The sequence below is a fragment of the Malaclemys terrapin genome, chromosome 2 (genome assembly GCF_027887155.1).
Source record: "Malaclemys terrapin pileata isolate rMalTer1 chromosome 2, rMalTer1.hap1, whole genome shotgun sequence".
In the NCBI taxonomy this organism is placed as follows: domain Eukaryota; kingdom Metazoa; phylum Chordata; order Testudines; family Emydidae; genus Malaclemys; species Malaclemys terrapin.
In genome coordinates, this window is record NC_071506.1 from 133,768,785 (window position 1) to 133,789,625 (window position 20,841).

General features: G+C 42.3%; 1 protein-coding gene across 1 annotated transcript in view; it reads left to right on the forward strand.

Annotated features, from left to right (window-relative positions):
• LOC128831407 (zinc metalloproteinase-disintegrin-like ohanin) overlaps positions 1-20,841 on the forward strand; it is a 44,975-nt gene that overhangs the window by 19,833 nt on the left and 4,301 nt on the right. The window contains exons 8-23 of the mRNA XM_054017756.1: positions 556-627; positions 2,122-2,291; positions 3,380-3,464; positions 4,895-5,025; positions 6,393-6,570; positions 8,137-8,226; positions 9,573-9,768; positions 12,101-12,203; positions 12,773-12,929; positions 14,281-14,361; positions 15,334-15,412; positions 17,002-17,104; positions 17,462-17,549; positions 18,071-18,136; positions 20,152-20,208; positions 20,419-20,496. Coding sequence (XP_053873731.1) covers positions 556-627; positions 2,122-2,291; positions 3,380-3,464; positions 4,895-5,025; positions 6,393-6,570; positions 8,137-8,226; positions 9,573-9,768; positions 12,101-12,203; positions 12,773-12,929; positions 14,281-14,361; positions 15,334-15,412; positions 17,002-17,104; positions 17,462-17,549; positions 18,071-18,136; positions 20,152-20,208; positions 20,419-20,496 — 1,734 coding nt within the window. The remainder of the gene's footprint in view (positions 1-555; positions 628-2,121; positions 2,292-3,379; positions 3,465-4,894; positions 5,026-6,392; positions 6,571-8,136; positions 8,227-9,572; positions 9,769-12,100; positions 12,204-12,772; positions 12,930-14,280; positions 14,362-15,333; positions 15,413-17,001; positions 17,105-17,461; positions 17,550-18,070; positions 18,137-20,151; positions 20,209-20,418; positions 20,497-20,841) is intronic.

The following is a 20,841-nucleotide window of genomic DNA, read 5'->3' on the forward strand; positions in this document are numbered from 1 at the left end:
CAAGTGTGAAAAATCGGGACAGGGGGTGGGGGGTAATAGGAGCAGAAAAAGACCCAAAAATCAGACTGTCCCTGTAAAATCGGGACATATGGTCACCCCACCTGGACAAGATGAACCATGGTCTGACTCAGTATGGCAACTCTTATGTTCTTAACATCACCATCTGCTCTCAAATAGCTATTCACATCTCAACAACTAAGGGGTGAAATTCACTGCTGTGCAGACAGGCAATACAAGGCCTATGCACCACTGAAGTCTCACTTAAATGCACAAAATAGAGCATAAGAGGGGGGACTTCAGTAGGCCTTGTGCTCTCCCTCTGCAAGGGATGAATATCATACAATGTGAGGGATTTGAAATATACAATATGATACGAACAGGAGATAAATAGTAAACTGAGATCAGTTGCTATACTAATACCTTCATTTCACTTTAACAAAGACCACTAATTTGTGGTGCAGTTTTATTTGAAATGTTTCAGGTCATTTTTCCCCAATCATTGTTTTATTTTTTCCCCTTATCCTGTTACTGATGCTTTCATATTTATTTTTGCAGTATAGGAAGTACAACCGCAACATGACGAGTATAAGAACACGGGTTTTTGAAATAATCAATTACATCAACATGGTAAGCTGTGTTATTATTAAGTAAAAATGCTACAGAATTGATTAAGTTTTGCAATCTCGGGAGTTTTCTGTAATTACACCTAGAAAAGAATGAAGAAAATCAGATCTGCTGGCATTTATGAAAGTGAATAAAGCAGAAATAAAGGATCAGATGGAAAAAATGAAAGGAGAATCTGTGCCTTCACATCTATAAAAGCAACAGAACCATGATATCAAACTAATGAATTTTTTCTCATAGTCCACAATGATTTGGCTGAAAACAACTGTCGACACTGGATCTGATTCTTTACTGCTCCATGCCTTGCACATTTTATTCACAGCAGTGAAAAGGGGGTATGAAATGCTGCCAAATCAACATAGTGGCTTACACCATCTTTGCACTCAAGCAACTTACTACACGAGGTCAAGTCAGTGGCAATCCATGCTCATGTAAAAGGCAAAATTATAATAAATGCTACAAAGGTCTTTTTTTTTTTTAAATTAAAAGACCAGCTCCTCACAAAACCTTTCAATTTCCATCAAATTTTCAAAGAAAATTCTTCCTTAAGAGGAAACTCTATGCCAAGTTTCTTATAGACTGCATTTTTATACAGTTAGGCTCCAATCCTCCAAATGCTTATGCATGTGCTTAACTTTAAGCATATGATAAATCGATCTCATTCAACTCCATGTGCCTGATGCTCATTTACATTAATGCCCCATGTATTATACTGCTCTTAGAGGAGCCTTACTAGCACAGCAGCTAGAGATCTAGTCCCGAATGAATGCCACATGTCTATAATATCCCCTGCTGTATGTTCAGAAGTGAGGGAGAAAGAATTACATACCTAAATCAAATATTTTAAGGAAGGGTTTATGGTGTCAGTGTCTTAGCAATTGTTACAAAGAACTGATTAGAATTCATTAAAAAGAAGGTGTGAAAAATTTCCACATTTTTTCCTCTCTTAAGATTGTAATTTCTTTAAATATGCTGCTGCAATTCCAAAATGGGACTTATTTTGACAGTTTCTTCAGTTGGTCCAAAAAATTGGGGAGGGGGGAGGGAAGGGGGAAGAGGTGGAATTAAGAAAAATCATATTTTTTCTGTTTTTTTTTTAAGTTTCAAAACTTCATTGGAATTTCAGAATTCAGAAAAGTTCATCTAGTTTTAGAAATGACCAAATGTTATCAGAATAAGTCCCGGCTGTCCGAAAAAATTAGAAGTTACTTAGGGTATGTCTACACTACCGGCCAGATCGGTGGGCAGCGATCGATCCAGCAGGGATCGATTTATCGCGTCTAGTCTAGACGCAATAAATCGACCCCCGAGCCCTCTCCCGTCGACTCTTGTACTCAAGCACCACGAGAGGCGCAAGCAGAGTCGACAGGGGAGCGGCAGCAGTCAACTCACTGCGGTGAAGACACCACGGTAAGTCGATCTAAGTACGTCGACTTCAGCTACGTTATTCACTTACTTCTTCTTACTTCTTCTGTCCATGATCTCTCCTTACTGCAGGTTTATAAAGCCATAAACATTCATGTGGCTTTGATTGGTCTAGAAATCTGGTCAGCTGGGGATCCGTTCACTGTGAATTCTTCAGCCGGCACCACCTTGGACAAATTCTCAACATGGCGTCAAACCAAACTGCTGAAACGGAAGAATAATGACAATGCTCAGTTACTCACGTACATATCATGTCCTTTTCCACTTCTATTTCTAAATATGCCAGAAGAATTTGTACCCAGAAACTTGTTTACAAAGATAACCAGAGATGCAGTCTATAAGGGTCCTAGTTTTGTCATTTCAGACAGTGAGTTGTAATATTCACAAATTGATAGGGTGAAGCCCTGGCCCCGTTGAAGTCAACGGGAGTTTTGCCACTGACTTCAAAGGGGCTAGCATTTCACCTATAGGTTTTTAAGGACAAAAGAGATTGTTATGTTCATCTAGTCTGAGCTCCGGCAAAACAGGAATACTATAAAATGTGGTACCATGCAAAGTGTTGGTATAAATGCAGATAAAATGAATGAATAGAGATGGACCTAAGCACCCAGGCATTTTGGAGGGGGGAAGTTTAATATCCAAATGAAGAGCTGGATATGAATTTTGCAGCTGGCTATCTAGCTATTTGGGCGTGAAATACAGAGCTCAGACCCAGATTCTGATCTGAATCCAAACTTTGGAGAGGTGCCCAATTCAGTATTCTGGCACGAGCCCACTGGGCCTGGTTTACCAAAGCACATGTTTACATTTAAGCATGTGCTAATGTCCCATTGATATCAGTGGAACTTAAGCACATACTTGGCATTAAAAATGTACTTAAGTGGTTTGCTGAATCAGGATAAATTTAATCAAATATTTAAATGCTTTGATAAATCTAGTCTTGCAGAAAAGGGGTGAAATCACTCACACACTTAAAACTAAAACTGTGCTTAAGTGCTTTGCTGAACTGGATATATCTGAGCTGCAAAGTTGGAATTCAGATCCAAAATTCAGGATCATTCAGCTGCAGTGTCGTATTTGTGACCCTCAGGGAGAGAGTCAAGGGCACAAATGACAGATAAGTGCCTAAATCCCACTGAAGGCCAATGAGAGTCAGGCTCCTAAGTATTTGTGCCCTTGAAAATCTCTCCCCATCACATGGTTCTGACTAAGGGGACCGTGCCTAAGGGAACTTCCAGTTCAATCAACAAAACCACCAGCAACGTCATCAGATTTGCATCTTTGTGACAGATCGCTGGGCTTCACGCTGTGTGTTTTTGCTTCCTTACAGAGCGATTGACTTTGATGGGCCAACAGTAGGCCTGGCCTTTGTGGGAACCATGTGCAGTTCTACTCATTCCTCAGGCATTGTTCAGGTCTGGTTGGTTTTTTGGGTAACATTTAACCAGCAGGCAACCGTCACTGGAATGGCATTATTTGGGGTACATTTCATTGCTGCATCAGGCTGAAGAGCGTACAGAGTTGTTTATTTATAAACTAATATAAGGGAGAGCAGAACCATATACCGCGATTTAAAAGAAAGGGATAAACGATGGAATCAGTTTTGACCAGGATGCCCCAAATCACAACACTGAGCATCTTAAATTAGAGATGGATGAACTGGTTTGGAAAAAAAAAAAAACTACTAGATATGGGCCTAAACCAGAACATTAGATGCAAAACCTCTCCCTGAAAGCAGGGGAAGTTCACCTCTGGACCCAAAGTTCACTGACTGAGCCAAATGCTTTAAAGGACCGAGCCAAATCTCTAAAACCAAATACCCCCTGATTTTTAAAGCAGTTGAGATTTGGATGTGAAACCAGACAGAACACACTTTAGAACACACAGGGGCCAAGAGGTAGCAGCATGTACTGCAGTGTCTGATGGGGATTTTGGAATAATGCAGCACACCTTGACTTTTATGCCATTCTATTATCAAACTGCTTATTTATTTAGATTTCCACCCAAAAGCAACTCCTTACCAAAGAGATAGCCAGCTAGAGTTCCGGGAGCCCTTAGCATATATTTAAAAGCAGACAACCACAAGAGATATAAAAAACATGAATCATCCCTAGCAAGAGTCGTTCTCTTTACCCCTTATCACTTCTCCCTACCACACATCATTTAATAACATGTAAACATATTACAGTGTTAGATGTGATAGACAGAGGGAGAGGGGCCGGGATTTTCAAAGAAGTTTAAGGGATTTAAGTGCCTAATTCCTATTACAATTCAATAAAAAATGTCTGCCTATCTCTCTTAGGCCTGGTATACACTAAGAATATACTTAGATCAGTTGGGGGTGTGATTTTTTCCCCCTGATATAGGTATTCCAGTGTAAACCCTAATCTGAATACAGGTATATTGGTATAAAGATGCCATGTTTTGCTATAGTTTGCTTCACTTCCTGATCCAGAATAAGCTATCCTGGCAGAAGCACTTGTATACCAGTTTAACTGCATCCACACTGAAGGGAGGCAAAGAGTTTTACTGCTTTAACTGTACTGGTATAGTTTCTAGTCTTAAGACTCTTTTGAAAATTCCAGTCTAGAGAGACAGATGGAGAGAGAATTTTGAGCTAAATAATTTTGTTGCTTTCTAATTAAGATGCAATTATTAAACAACTAAAAAAAATCCCTTTCCAGGTTTATACAAAGTAAAATAGCCAGTTCTTCTGCATTTGGGGATATTTATTTTGGGATTCCGATTTCTTAGCCATGTCATTTCTCTTATGCTGTGCTCTGTTCCAAATCGGCTTGCAGGCTTATAGAAATAACTGACAGTTCTATTGTTCCCATCACCTCAGGACCATAATTCCAATCCAATTTCAATTGGAGCCACCATGGCACACGAGATGGGGCATAATTTTGGCATGAATCATGATACTAGCTTCTGCAAATGCAATTCTGGATCTTGTATCATGGCAGCACAACTCAGGTGAGGCATTTGCATCTGCAATAAGGGAACAACAAAGTCCATGAGTGCTTTAAAATACAGCTAGGCCCGATCCAAGTCCCATTGATGTCAATGGGAGTCTTTCCATTTGCTTCATTTTGGATAAGGCTCAGAGTGTACTGTTGAAATGGATCTGTCAACTATGCCACAAACACTTACAATAACTATACCGTGTGAAACAATGCGCCCAGAAAGCATGACTCTTCATGTGTTTGCGGTGAGACAGAACTTACCCGGTCTTTGCATATCCTGTTTCAGATCCTGAAAATCTTGCTTGTAACTTAAGTGGATTTCTCTTATAGAGAGACCTGCCCTAGGTACCTGCCTCTCCAATAAGCAGCCAATTGAAAGCATCCCTGAGGTTTCCAGTACAATTTTATATAACCCACTTCTCCTAGACATCAATATTCACAGTTCCCACAGAGGCTTGCTTAAGATTAACTTCCCTTTATACTCGTGATGATGGTTCACTTCCTTTTGTTTGTGTTTAGCTGCAGAATTGCTCTTTTCTCAGCATTTAGTTAATGTGGGTTTGCCGCACTTCTGTCAGTGATCCCATCTATACTCAACTCATCCAGGGCCCACTGACGTCGGCATAAAGACTCCCATTGATGTAGACGGGCTTTGAATCAGATCCCAGCTGATTACAATTTGTGTAGACCAAGCTTGACTCCTCTAGAAATGTGGCTTTTCATTCTGTGTAAGCCTCCCACTCTCTCTCTTCAATTGTTTCACCAGTGTTTCTCTTACAACCACACGTCTTTTATTCTCTCCCCTTTTGTTATGTTATTTTTCTCCTCCTTTTTCATGTCTGAAGCATGGGTGGTTGAGGCAATATATTTTTGGTTAAAAAAAGAAAAACAAATCCTGCCACTTTAGTCCATGTGCCAAAACTCCAGTAAGAGAGGAGGAGAACTTCCTGAGGTCAAACTATTCAACATTGATTTGAAACTTTAGGATGTTGGTGGTTGAGACATAGAGATCCCCGATTAATCTTGCTGCCACAGGACCATAGTAGGGAAAACTGGGTACTTCAGGTGCCAGAAGTAACCACTGTATCACATTGGTCTTATAGAGCTAGGAATTTATGATCTAAGATGATGATCTCTCCATGTTATCAGTATCTCCAAAAAAAAATTGTTTTTGTTTTTTACTTTTTCACCCCAGCAAAAATATTTGTAAACGCCCAGAAATTAAATTAAATGTTTCAGGTTTTTAAGAGTATTTGGGGAAACTACTGTATTTGATTAATTGGGACGAGGGCATTCATTTCATTCATATCCTATACCCTCTCTGTGTGTTGTTGTGTAATTAGTTGTCACTGAAATCATGTTGATTCATCTATGCAGCTACAACATCCCCAAGGATTTTACTGCATGCAGCCTCCAGGATTTTCAGAAATACATTTTGGACCGAACACCAGTATGCATTACCAATATGCCTGCACTGAAAGACATAGTAGCACCCCCTGTTTGTGGGAACAACTTTGTAGAGAAAGGAGAAGAATGTGACTGTGGAACTCCAGAGGTACCTATGAATAGTTGTGAAAAAATAATATTTATCGAGAGGTAGAAACCCTAGAGAAGCTTCTGGCTCTTTGAACGTAGCCTTGTTTTTTAAGTCTACCTCACTCTTCTACAAGTAACCCCTGATTGTCCAGAGGTCTTGGGAGAAATCTGAAACTTTCTGCTACTTGAGGGTGCAGAAAACTCCAAGCTGCAGAGAAGGTGCCAGATTCTCTATTGCTCTGCCCTTTGTGTAGCCATTTAGCCCAGTGCAACAAGGTTATGAAATGCTACTACTCTGCTTCATACCTTCCAAAGTCCCAGGTTTCATGGGGCTGTTCCATTTTAACTCACAAATGCCCCTGTTCCCAGTTAAAGCGACTCTGGGCTTGGCTTCCCATTCTGGGCTGCAAGCATTATGACCTGCTCCCCGTCCCCCTTCTCCTCCCTGGCAGCCTCTCCCCTCCCTACTCTCCCATTCTCTCCTCACTCCCAGCTTTGCCCCTTCACTGGCCTTTCACACCCCCTCCCTTCCATAAACCAGGCATGTGCTCAGACCACTGGAGCCAAGCCCAGCCAGCCCTGCAGTACAGGAACTGCAGGTGCTGCCAGTGCTGAGTGAGCGCAGGATGGACTTGCAGCTCCCCCGTTCCGCCCCCATCGACCCCCGCACCAGTATCCCACCTCTGGGGGCAGGACCTGTCCCACTTTAGCCACTGGCAGTGTTGGGAGGTGTGCTGATTTGGTAGCATTTTCCATCCACTTCACAATTACCCCTACATTAAGGCTCCTTTACACAGTAGTGTAATTGAAAATGAGGCCCTTTGTCTTCAACCCTGAGAAGCAGAGGAACTCTGCAGGAGGGAAGGTTACCAGTCTTGCAAAGGGGGAGCTTCAGTCAGTGCTGCCTTAGGGAGCTCAGAATGCACCTTAAATTAACCCTAATCTTCAATTAAGCCAGCATTACAGCTTGTTGAGTTTTACGTGCTTCTGAAGTATAGCTGGAAGAATCAAGGCCGACCCAAATGAAAGAATTTTCTTGCTCGCTCCCAGAATGAACTTCTGCCAGAATATGCTTCAGTAGCATTTTTCCATGGAATATCCATTCAAATGCCACAAGACACACAGTACAGTCATTAGGGCCACAAAAACAGCTATGTGGAAACATATTTCTAAGAACACCGCGTTTCCAGCTGATTGTCAAGGCAGAATGTGTGTGTTGGGGGACAGCAGAAAGCTGAGTGGTGAGGCGGAGCTGAATTGCAAGCTGATTCAGTTACAATAAGGAAAAGCTGTATGTGATCTGTGCCTAAGAAGAAAAAAAAAATCAGCCGTTCCCTGCACCACTTGATTCTGGAGTTTTATAATCAAGCATGCTTCGTTGTCACGCACAATCCTCCTAAAGAATGATCAGTATCAGTTTGCTTTGCCGTAAAGCCATTTTAGATACGTGTTGTACAAATGCGTCTTGCTCTCTCTTTAAGCGAAGTACAGGCTGTCCTATCAGAAATGTGCTACTGGGAAAAAAAAAAAACAAAATACAGAGCACTGTACCGTGCCCATAACTTTCTCTGTTATTGTTTCACAGGAATGCACAAATAACTGCTGTGAAGCTGCAACGTGCAAGCTGAAGCCGAATGTCAAATGTGCATTTGGAGAGTGCTGTGAAAACTGCCAAGTGAGACCCCTTTTGCTCTCAGCTATTTCTTCACATTTTGGTGGTGTTTTTGCGCAAAGCCAGAGGACCCCTTTAAAATGAAACAATGGCTATTATTTATCATTGATGCAGCATTGTAACAATAATCATACTTTGCACTTCTCAAGCACCTTCCACAGGGAGTACCTCAAAGTGCTCCACTGATATTGATTAATTCAACCTGATGTTAATTAACTTAACCTCCCAACATTCCTGTTTGCCTCATCTCTCCAGATAGGTAAACTGATGCATGGAGCACCAGATTCTCAGCTAGTATAAACTGACATAGCTCCATTGAAGTCAGTGGAACCACCCTAGTTTACACCTGCTGAGGCTTTGGCCCAGAAAGTTTATGTAATTCATGCAGTGTGGCTGTGGAAGAGAAGGGAATAAGATCCACATCTGACTCTCATGCTTGTCCCTTAACCACAAGATCATCCATTTCCCTTATATCCTTCCTACTAAGTCATGGGTGGCAATGGTATGTTAAGGACAACTAAATAATCACAGGGCTCTTCTCCAAAGAGCTTGCAGTCTAACTTAGCCATAACACAGCCAGGAGTGCTTAGAAAAGGTGTGTAGGGGAGAGCATAGGAGGTACACAATGCTCATTGCCACTCCGGCAAGGCCCATGGCTGTCCCTGTGTGATATGCCGAATACCTTTTGCTATAAACCGCAAAGTAGTTTATTTGCATTATTATTAACACCCATTGTGCTGGGTTTGTCACATCTCTGATTCTCATAGTATGATGTAGCTTATTTTTTTCCAGCCTTCTTTAAAATGGCGGTTGCTGCTTAACCAGGGATATCTCTGAACCTCATTGGAAATAACAGTAGCCAGCAAATAACTGATCTGCACCAAAGCTAAAGTAATCCTCTCCCTGGAAATTATATTAGGTGTTTCAGAGCAATGGCACATGACTCTTAAAGATCACTTCCTAGAAGCATTTTATAGCTAGCACCAGTGAGTTTATAGGATGCCTGCCAATGTCATTGATTAGCAGGCTCCATGAAAGGGCCCAATGATGCAGTCGTTATATATATATGCACAAGTCCCACTGATTTCTCTGGGAATTGGAAGTTCTACTAGTTTCAATGAGGGAGGGAGGGAGGGAGGCATGCATGGAAGGACTGCACAATTGGTTCCAGGTGGCCTGGTTTTCAGATACATCAAACTCACCCTTTGCTCTTAATGGGTAACATGGGTGTTCAGACCATGAGAGACTTTTAAGTCCTGTCCAACCCTGGGGTAAGTCCATTGCTGGGTATTTTAAATGACTTGGGGGAATGGCATGCCTAAGACCACTGCGCTCTCTCTCTGCTACAGCTTAAAAGAGCAGGGACTCTTTGCCGACCTATAAAGCATGACTGTGACCTGCCCGAGCTGTGTACTGGCCAGTCCCACGAGTGCCCAGTGGATCGATTCAGAGTCAATGGATACCCTTGCAGAGATGGCCAGGGTTATTGTTACATGGGGAAATGCCCCACCCTGCTGAGCCAATGCATTGCTCTTTGGGGATCAGGTGAGTGGATGCTGTCATTAAATTAATCAGATTGTTTAAGGTGAGGGGAGGAGTTTAGGACAGATGTGTGACAATTTGTCAAGTACATTTTGAGAATGGGAGCCAATACGTCAATATAATTGTGCTATGAAGTTATGCAGGTGTAGTCCTAGAGTCTTAACATTCCACCTGTTGTGGAGGGGGCTGTATTTACAGCCCTGTATTTACTTTGTCAGCCCGGTTTATCATCAGGATTAACTGGTTTTTGCAAGTATTCAATTACCACTTTCCCAGCATGGCAAAACATGTGTATAAGGCATGAAGGGGCTGGGTAGTTTTAAGCCTTTCTTCCATTGGAGAACCTGGTTAATCTCCTTTTCTCATAGTCACATTCATTTAGAAAACAAAGCCCACAGAAGCTTTTTGGAAATCTGTTAATACTTCCTTTAAAAAAGGGAGAGAGAGTGCAGTGAAATTAACTTCCCTTTTCTGTCTTAATGCCTCAGCGCAGATTTGTTGGTACTGAGGTTCCTTGAGTGCTTGTGTGTACAAGCCACGGAGTTTTTCTTGCACCCTACTGGTAAGTCAAATGGTTGATGGTGGCCGGCTTCAGACTCTCGGGGTGTGAACTGCAGTGTTTATTAGCATGCGCTAGTGTGCTGTACTGTAACTGCCCCACGTGGACACTTCCAGCGTGAACTAAAAGGTCCAGGATCACGAACTAGGTATCTTTTTGTTTGTGCCAACGGTGTCCACGCAGGAGAGCTATAGCACCGTATTGTAGTCCAAACTGTGCGGCTATGTAGATACGTACCAAAGGCAACCTCAATGTGGAGTAAGTGAGTTAGTGCAGAGTAGCTACTGGGCTTTAAATTCACACCCTAGATCACTCCTCACTAACTTTTCTTTGTAGAGAAACCCTCAGTATTTGCAGCTGGTTTATCACACACCTCCCCTCCTTCCCCCAAAAAGGAGGAAGAAAGCTTTAAAGATTTCATTCCGTTGGGGTTTTTTTGATTGTTGTGTCGTGTGCGCTTAATCTAGTATTTTTACACCGCCACTGCATCAGATGATCCCTACCAGTTTCATAAGCTCAGTGCCCCATTTCAGACACTTTTTAATATGCGTTTCTGGGGAAAGAGGAAGTTGGAAAACAATTCCTCTTTTGCACAACATTGGAAAAAAGGTAGCCAGGGACTGAGTGGGGAATTATTTACATGATAAATTGAAGAAATCTCTCTGTTTTCACACTGATGTGATGATGATGATGATGATCATGCTCCCTTTTTACTTAATAATCAAAAAATTATTTTTGTGGCACTACAGGGCAGGGAGAGCAAACAAGATGCCATTCTCCCTTGCTTGTTATCAACAAATTCTAAACTAGGTTCCAACTGCATCATTACTGATGATGTTTTAGAAGACAAAGAACTCAAATTAATCTTTAGATCATAAGCATATTGTGCTTGTTGTCTTAAAACCCAGCCCTCAGAAGTGTCAGCTGCTCTTCACTGGGTATTATTAATTTCATCACACTTAGCAACTCCAATGTGCAGGGCACTGGGCTAACACACAGTAAGAGAGAGTCCCAGTTCCAAAGAGCTTATAGTCAAAATAGGCAATGCATACCCAGGGGCAGCAGAGGTACAGAGAGTGGTAGGGACATGGCCAAGGCCACACAGCAGGTCAGTGGCAAGCTGGGAATAGACCTAAGGCCTCCTGACTTACACTCCAGTGCCCTATTCACTGGACCATGCCTACCTCACAGTTTCAGGCACTAAAGGCTTATCTGCAAATGTTGCCCTCATTTACAGCCATGCACCCCCGCATTTATATAGGTTTACATGGGACCGGATCCTCAGCTATGTGCAAGGAACAGACAGTGCAGGTTGGGGGTGAGGCAGAGAACAGAGGGGCATAAAGCTCACCTTTGCCCTCCCCTAAACTTGGTCAACTAGCCTGGTCCTCCAGCGTAATCTAGAGCCACCTGAAGTTACACCATGGGCCTCAAGGAGTCAAAATGAAAAGCTGGGGATTGGTGTGTCCCAGCCATGTCCTCTGGCCAAATATACACTCACTGATCTGAATGTACTTTATCCCTCTCGTCTATTTCTTACAGAGATATGCTAGCACCTAGAACATCATGGGTGCTGCTATAGTGCAGGATTCATTTGTGTGATGTGCCACTGCAAATCCGATTAGACGTATGTGTGATGTCAACAGAATAGATCATTTCCTCAGCTGGCAATGTCAATGGAGTTCCACCACTTTTCCATCAGCAGAGGATCTGGCCCATGGCATACTGTTTTCCATGCTCTTCATAGCTTGTCTGTCTTCTTTGCCTCCTTCCTAGGTGCTACAGTAGCTGTAGACTCTTGTTATAGGACTAACCAGAACGGAGTTTATTATGGACACTGCAAAAAGGGGAACGGCACATTCATCCCCTGTGCAAAAAAGTAAGCAAAAAAGTACTTACCTCATTGAAGTCTATGGGGTTCTAGGAAACAGAGGTAATTCATGTCCATATGAAGAGGCAAGAAACTAGGAGAACTCTCTTCTAACAGCTCTTCCTTTCATATTGGGGCTGGTTTGTTTTTCTCTTTTTAAGCTGGAGGTTGCAGTAAAGCAGGGCAGTTTCTGATGAAGAAAGAGAAGTACAGTTTCTAAATACAATTCTGATTCAGGTAAAGAGCGCATAATAAACTAGAGTGAGATCAGTCGGAGAGAGAGAAGCTTTTGAGTAAGGAAGAATGAACCCGAAGAGAATCTGAAGCGGGTTTCAGTTAAATTAAACATTCTGTCCTGCAAAGTACTGTGAGCAGCCTCAATTCCCCATGGAAGTCAGTGAGAATTGAGCACCAGGACTTGTCTACACACAAACTGGAGCTGAAATAACATGGGTTATTATTCAAATCTTTAGTTATTTCAGTTCTAGTCTGTGTGTGGACTCAGGGATATGGCATATCCCTGAGTTTTGCTGTGCTCTGACATTATTCTAGAAAATAAACTCTTGTTTTCCTCACAGAGATATACAGTGTGGGAAGTTATTCTGTACTGGTGGTTCACAAATGCCTACAGCTGGAAACCTACTATCTTTTGACACATGTAAAGGCAGTTTTCCCAACGACAATAATGAAGACACAGGCATGGTCGCTGCTGGAACTAAATGTGGCAATGGAATGGTTAGTGAAAGAAGTTTTTATGCCCATCGTTTCTTTTCCATTTGTTTCGTTAGTTGTTTCTTGTTTATAATCACAGATACTCTTACAAGACAAAAAGGACTTTTAAAAGTCATATTCAAGGTGACTCAACTGCGTAAAGTCTGATTTTCTACTACCTCACTCTTTGTGCCATCATTTATTCCTGTACACATTAAAAGTGCTACCTTCTGATTTGGTTGCATTTTACAGTCTGCACTGGGATAAAGTTACTAATGGGACATGTGGAGTCTAAGGTGTCTAAAGCTCATAAGAATGTTACTCCCATTTATTCACACCTCTGCATTATCCAAATCCCTTCCTCATCCCAGACCCCAAAACAACTGCCTGTGTGCAAACCCCCAGCTAGCCACCTTGCCCAGCCGCTGGAATGCACGCACCCCTCTCCCCCAGTGGAACCCCCTGCCCAGCCGCTGGAAAGGCTGGCTTTAGCAAGTACAGGGCCGATTCGTGGGGCTTGTACTCACCAGGCGGCGCTCTGAGTCTTCGGCGGCACTTTGGATTGCCGCGCTCTGGCCGGGGGGAACGGGGCCGCGGGACTTGTGATTACAGCAAAGTCTATACCCTGTCCAGCTGTTTCCGACTGCAAGAGAGAGCACTAAGGGCACTGGGATGAAAGGCTGCCATCTTGATTATCCCAACACCTGATTATCCAAATAAAATCTGTGCCCCCCCCCAGCCCAGGTTATTCAGATAAATGTGAGGATGCTGTATTGGGATAGTTTCTCAGGGCCCTAGTCATAGACCAGAACCCCATTGTGCTAGGTGCTGTACAAACTCAGCACACGATATATAAAAGATTTAGTAACACCTCTTAGCCACAGTCAAAGCTGGTTTGGAAAACAGGGAAGGGGGATATTAATATAAACACACATTTTCCCTTTTTAGTAACCTATTCACAATTCAAAGTTTCAATGAAAAATGACATCAAAATTTCCAGTTTCATAACATTTCTACCAACCCTAGGTACAATAAAATAATGCTTTGGGCCCCAATTTTCATTTACATGAACTCCCCTGTATGCTGCTGTAGCTTGAAATGTGGAGTCAATATAATTGACTCCCACTTTAACACCCTTAGCAGTGTACAGTGGTTTTGGTGTAACTGAGAATCACACTGTTTTTCTTTATACAGTGTCTGATTCTTAGCTCTATTAAGGACCCTTTACGTCTATGTAAAATACATTTGTACACACACTTTAATGCCCCTTTACACTACTCACCACATTATAGTTGAGACAATTACTACATTGTGATGCAATTTATGAAAGCTGAAAGTCCCTTCTTGTTGATCACACATGCACTTTGCATTTCAGGTGTGCAGCAAGGGACAATGTGTTGATATCGAGAGAGCCTACAAGTCAACCAACTGTTCCGCCAAGTGCAATGGCCATGCAGTAAGATTTGAGTCTTATTGCCAATGACACTAAGAAAAGCTCTTGTGTGTGAACTAAAGCCCAGTCATGATGTTACAGTAACAGCTATAGGATTTTTTTAAGTCCAGGGGGTTGGGAACGTGTGATCAAATGAAAGAATCCAAATGAACCGAGTCCGAAACTTCCTATGGTTTCACAGGTTTCAGAGTAGCAGCCGTGTTAGTCTGTATCCGCAAAAAGTAGAGGAGTACTTGTGGCACCTTAGAGACTAACAAATTATGGTTTCACAGGAGCATGTGTAACCCAATAATATATCAGTACCTTTGCTTAGGAGATCACATACAATGATAGCATAAATGATTTTTAGGAGGGAACATAGTCCTGGAGTAGCAAACTGGATGGAAGGAAGGAGACCTGGGCTCTATCCCTGGGAAAAATTCACACCTCTGAGCAATGTAGTTAGAGAGATCTAAATTTTAAGCGTAGGCCAGGCCTTACCCTCCTTTATAAAGTGCTCAGAGGTCTAGAGATGTAGGACCTGATTCTCTGCTGCCACACACCTTGTGTAGTAATTTACATTGGTGTAAAATGCCATGGAGATGGACACGGAGCACTCTGCATTGGCTTTGCATATGGTTACGGGACTGTACGAGGTGCAAGAGAGTGGAGAATCAAGCCTGTGAATGTGCATTGTAAGAAGTCAGTACTATGATTACGTGAGCTAACTTCTCATCCATCTGAATAGGAATTTTACACTTCACTGCAGTGGGACCATCATTGAAAGCCTGATCCAAAGCCCATTGAAGGCAGTGGAAAGATCCCTGTTGACTTCAATGGGCTTTCAATCAGGCCTGATATACTTATGTATAATGGGCCAAATTCTGTTCTTACACTGGTAAGAATGTGGATTAACACTAGCCACTGGCATTAAGCCAGCTTCTTCACTCTCTTGACCCTGATTTAAAGACTAATATCAGACCTCTGTTTCCTTAGGTGTGTGACCATGAACTGGTATGCCAGTGTGAAGAAGGATGGGCACCACCCAACTGCGATAGCTCTACAACAGTTCAATGTGAGTAGGCTGTGATAAAGTGAGATACTGGTCAGACTATAAACTGTGGGCCAAACCGAGCTGGTGTGAGCTGCACAGCTCCACTGACTTTAGTGAAACAATAGGGATTCGCACCAGCTGAAGCTATGACCATAAGGGCTTGTCTACACTTAAAACACTGCAGCACTGAAGACACTACCTATGCCAACGGGAGGGGTTCTCCCATCAGGGTAGGTAGTCCACCTCCAGAGAGACAGTAGCTAGGTTGATGGGAGAATTCTCCCATGGACCTAGTGCTATCTACACCAGGAGTTAGGTTGGTTTAACTATCTTGCTCAGGGGTGTGGATTCTTCATAGCCTTGAATGACACGGTTATACCAACCTAAGTTCCTAGTGTAGACCAGGAGACAGCACCTTCTTTCCCCACGTATCTGCTCTCTGCATGTCTGTCATAGCTGCTTATTTGAGTAACTAACAAAAGCTGTTATTTCTGATAGCCCTAAAGAATTGGCACATCGCGGAGGGAGGGGAAGGAAGGAGGCTCTGTCTTCACTGCTTTAAAATGTGTTTTTTACACCTGTAAAATCCTGGTAGAGACCATCTCCCTGTAGTTTTTACCACAGAGTAGCTAGGTGAGGACAACACTAAACCGCTTGCCCACAGTTGACTTCCCGTAATTTTGCCTCGTGGTAAAACTACGGTGCGTTTTCTCCACTAGAACTTTACAGCAGGATAGCTAATATGTTAGTCACCCCCTGGTAGAAACACCTTTTTAAGCAGCGAAGATGACTCATTCCTGCCTTCAAGTATCTCCAACAAAATAAAAAGCTAAATTGCAGTCAGAGGGGGTCACATGCAGAACTGGTGTAAGCAGCTGCATACCTATTGTGGTTGGTTAGAGGAAAGCCTTCTACACCAATTCTGAATTTGGTCCAGAGTCCCACAGAGGCGCTGTGAGGATTAGTATGTGTAAAATGCTTTGAAGACAGAAACACCCAAACATACTGAATTTTATTAAGTCCTCACCTGCCCTCTCCCCAACTTGTGTTATTGAATAGGAAGCTTTTTAAGGTCATTATGTGCGAAATTGAGCTTGAAGGCTGAGCTCCCAGTACCGACAATCTGACATTACACATCCGCAGGAGAGGCACTGGGGAGACGGAAAATTGTGTCTCAGAGACACCACTCCAAATCACTATTTCTCTGGACTTCCATCTTTCATTGGTTGGAGCAATATGCTGCGTCAGCCTTTTCTGCAACACATCCTCCTCCCCCTGGCAGCCCTCTGGCTGACACAATGTCCTGATCTACTCTCCAACCTTCCGCCCATCTCCCTTGGGAGGTGATGAGTGAATATCGAGCAGACATGCAATTCTTGTTCTCCCCTTACATGCCCAGACCCAGGATTCAGCTAGACACAGCACTACCTAGTCATGCAGAAGAACAGAGTGGAGTCTGTCTCCCTCCTGTGGCTGCTTGTGACAGGAACACAATTTAGCCTTAAGAAAGCCCTTACCGTAGGAAAATGAGGAGGCCATATCTACATGCCTATGCTACCTCTCAGTGTTGTTGAGAAACAGTCACATGTTGCAATGTATCATCTCTGCAGATTTCGCCATCATTGCCGGTGTGCTAGCTGCCCTTGCCGTCATTGTGATAAGCGCTGCTTTAATCATCCGCTACCGAAACGCTAAGAAGAAGCAAGCTCAGAGGTACCATGTTTATCCTTTTGGAATCAAAAAAATCTTGAAGGAATTTAGGCTGGAGCTTTTCAGTAGGAGATGGGCTCCTAGCTCCCTCAGGCTTCTCTGAACTGTGCAGGAAGGATGTGAGATGTCAACCCCGGAACCTGAAAATGCCATGGTCTCACCCTGACCTCTCAGGACTAATTAATGTCCATACATTGCTCTTTAAAAAAGTAAACTGCTATATAAGTCAGTAGTAAGTCAGCTATTTAAACTCAACATGCGGAATGCTTTCCATGGTACAATGCCTCTTTTTTTAAGACAATTGAGATAACACATACAAACCGAAGTGCAAATTATAAGTCACATGGAATGTCTTTGTAGTGGCCAGAGCAGAGGTGTATCTGGAGAGACAAACCAAGGCTTCTCAGGGCAAGAACAGAAGAGAAGACAGAATGCTGCACCTGTCCAGGTGAGAATCTGGATGTATGGTTGAGTTACAGACTGCTTGGTGCACCACATATATTATCGCATCACTGTAATAGAATGGCTAAAATTTCAAAACTTATCTGCAGTTACTTAATAGGTTACCTAGGGAGATGGTGCAATCTCCATCCTTAGAGGTTTTTAAGGTCTGGCTTGACAAAGCCTTGGCTGGGATGATTTAGTTGGTGTTGGTCCTGTTTTGAGCAGGATATCGGACTAGATGACCTCCTGAGGTCTCTTCCAACCCTAATCTTCTATAATTAATAAGGGCCTGAATCTAAAGATTAATCTAGTGATTAGAGCAGAGTGCTTGGAATCAGGACTCCTGAGTTCCATTCCCAGCTTTGGTAGGGTGTGAGTGTAGCTTAGTGGGTAGACCAGTTGGCTTAGAGTCTAATTTCTGTACTTTGTCAGTCTGGAGTGGGGGGCTGCGAGCAAAATCAATAAGCAAGATAAAGATTTTAAAGTAAGGCTCATGTCAAATTGCTTCTCTTTTCCTGTTTTCAGGTCCACGACACAAGATTCCTCCTTCCCACTCCTCCACACCAGGCAAACAAGCCACAAGTCTATGTTGTAAGCACAACTGGAGACTGTTTTCTTTAAAAAAAAAAAAAACAATTTTATTTTTGATAAAGCCAAACACAGCATTCAAAGGGATGTAATGGTCAGCCCCCGCTGGGGCCAGATCCCAAGTCCATGGAAAGTGGACTGACTTCCATTGATGTCAGTGGACATTGAATCAGGCCCCTCTGTGTTGTTTCAGGGCTAACATAGATGGTTAGAAAGAGGGAATAATGCAGCCCACGCCTGCTGTCTAGAATATATTCATATCCAAACAAATGCATTCCTTGCAAAATGGGCACTGGCAACTCATCCCAGGATTATAGATCCCAGTCTAGCAAAGCACTCATGTACCTACTTAGCCAATCTGTTCATTATCTGCTTATTCAATGAGACTATTCATAGGCTTAACGTTAAGCATATGCCTAAGGAATTTGCTCAGTCAGGAACAAAGAACTCGCAACTGAGAAAATAACTGAATAGCTGCCCAACAGTGAGAGCCTGTGAGCTCCTATCTGGCCTTTAATTGCTAGCAGCAGTAGGTGATATATGCACAAGAAAAGGTGAAAATGCTCTCAACCTTTTAATGCTTCTCTCATTTTGCTGAAGAACGGAGCACATTTCACAGAAAAGTTTGCCAGGTTTCAAAGTTTTCACAGGAAAACGGACCCTTTCAAAATTCAAAAAGTCTAACATAGAAATCTTAAGCTTTTGATGCAGAGATAGTAATTTCTTTAAATTTTGCGGGAAAGAAAAATGTAATGGGTGTGAAATCACTAGAAACAAATAAAAATATACCTTGTGCAAAAATTGCTACCAGTTTTGCTTAGCTCTAATATACTTCAATACATTTTGGAGATCTTTCCTCTTTGATGATGGGTGTCCAACTCCCATTAATGCTAACAGGGGACTTGCATGTGCATATCATGGAAGAATAGGCCTCAGAGAGTAAAAGATTATCATCACATATTTTGATATGCTATTGATCCATTATATATATATATATATATATATATATATATATATATATATATATATATGCGCAACTGCAAAGCATATGCTACTGATCCAATATATGCACAACTGCAAAGCATCCCAGGTCTACAGACTCCTACACCAATTTTCAATTCCACAGTATGTCTAGGCAAGTCTTCTGTTTGTCTGCTTGATGGACTTGTTTCTGTGCACCTTCATGAGTTTGCTATGAGGCCACCTATGAGCTATAAGAGCTTGACACGATGGAAAGACTTCCATTTGCCTCCTAGGCAAGTCCTTTGGGTAGATTCAATATACAAAGCCATGCCACTTTAATAAGGCTTTTGTAAATATTGGCCAAGAGACAGGACTGAGCCCGATTCCACAAAATGCTTAGTGCCACATCATCTACTCATGGATGCTCAGCATCACGAAGTAGGTGATTTGTATCTTTCAGGATTGGCCCTATTGTGATTAGAAATGGGCCCAAAACAAAGCTCTAGATCTAAACAATCCCTAACGCTTTGGGAAATTTGTGCCCCTTCCCCCCTCCCAATCCAAATTTGCGTGTTTCAGGCCCATCTCTAGTGGCGACATCTGAGCCAGAGCAAAATAATCTCGGCGCTACAATGATTAGAGTTCATAGACTTGAATGTTTAAGGCTGCAGGCAGAGCATACACCTTAAAGAATGCTTATTGGATCGGATTTATCTTGATATTTATAAAAAGAACCCTCTCCCATCTTCAGGTGCATGCTCATCAATTATAAAGCAATTAAAAACACAAATAGTTAAACTGATACGTCAGCTCCAAAGGATTAAAGAGAAGTCCAGGACAAAAACTCCAACTTCAATTTGCCACCACATCCCCTCTGGTAAAAGCCTGGGGGAACAGATAAGTTTTATCAGTAGCGTCCTAGATGTCAAGTACTACAATCTGTGCTATATTCAGCTGTTTGATGTTAATAGTTCAGCATGTTGTCTGCCAGAAAACTGTAAGCTGTCTTTTTGTTCTGCAACACTAACATATTGTAACTTATTGTTGCTCCCTAGAATATCCCAGAGGAGAGATCCAATGGCAGGCCAGCCATCCACCAAAATACAAAAATGGTGAGAACCTCGTAAGTGGATTTAAAGAAGAGTGAAATATTGGTCCCATTGAAATCAATGGCAAAACTCCCCTTGACTTCAATGCAGCCAGGATTTCATCTCTAGACTTGTAAGGTTGGGACAATTCTGAATTAGGGACAGAGGCCTTTATGTTTTTTCTCTCTCACGCACAATATCTCAGAGCAAACATTTTATTTTCTTCTTTTTCAGCCTATCGTAAAGCCAACCATTCCACCACCTCCAGTTCCTACTGCCAAACCAGATTTTTCTCCTGGCATGGGCAATTCTGTAAGTAGACTTCCATAATCCTGGTCCATTCTTTTCTCATGTATTTTATCTAACCAAGTTACACATGTGATATAATCATGATGTAGTGGACACTAGCCAGTGTTTTCAGTTTCTAGTTTTATGGTTAAAACTGATGGAAGCTAATTCGATTGTAAACTCTTTGGGGATGGGACCATCTTTTTGTTCTGTTCTGTGTTTGTAAAGCACCTAGCACAGTGGGGTCCTGATCTGTGACTCGGATGGCTAATGATACAAATAATTAATAGATTTGTTAGGTCCCATTTTTGCAGTGTTCCTATGTATAGCGGGTCGAGTAGTCACTAAAATGGCCTCAGATATACTGAA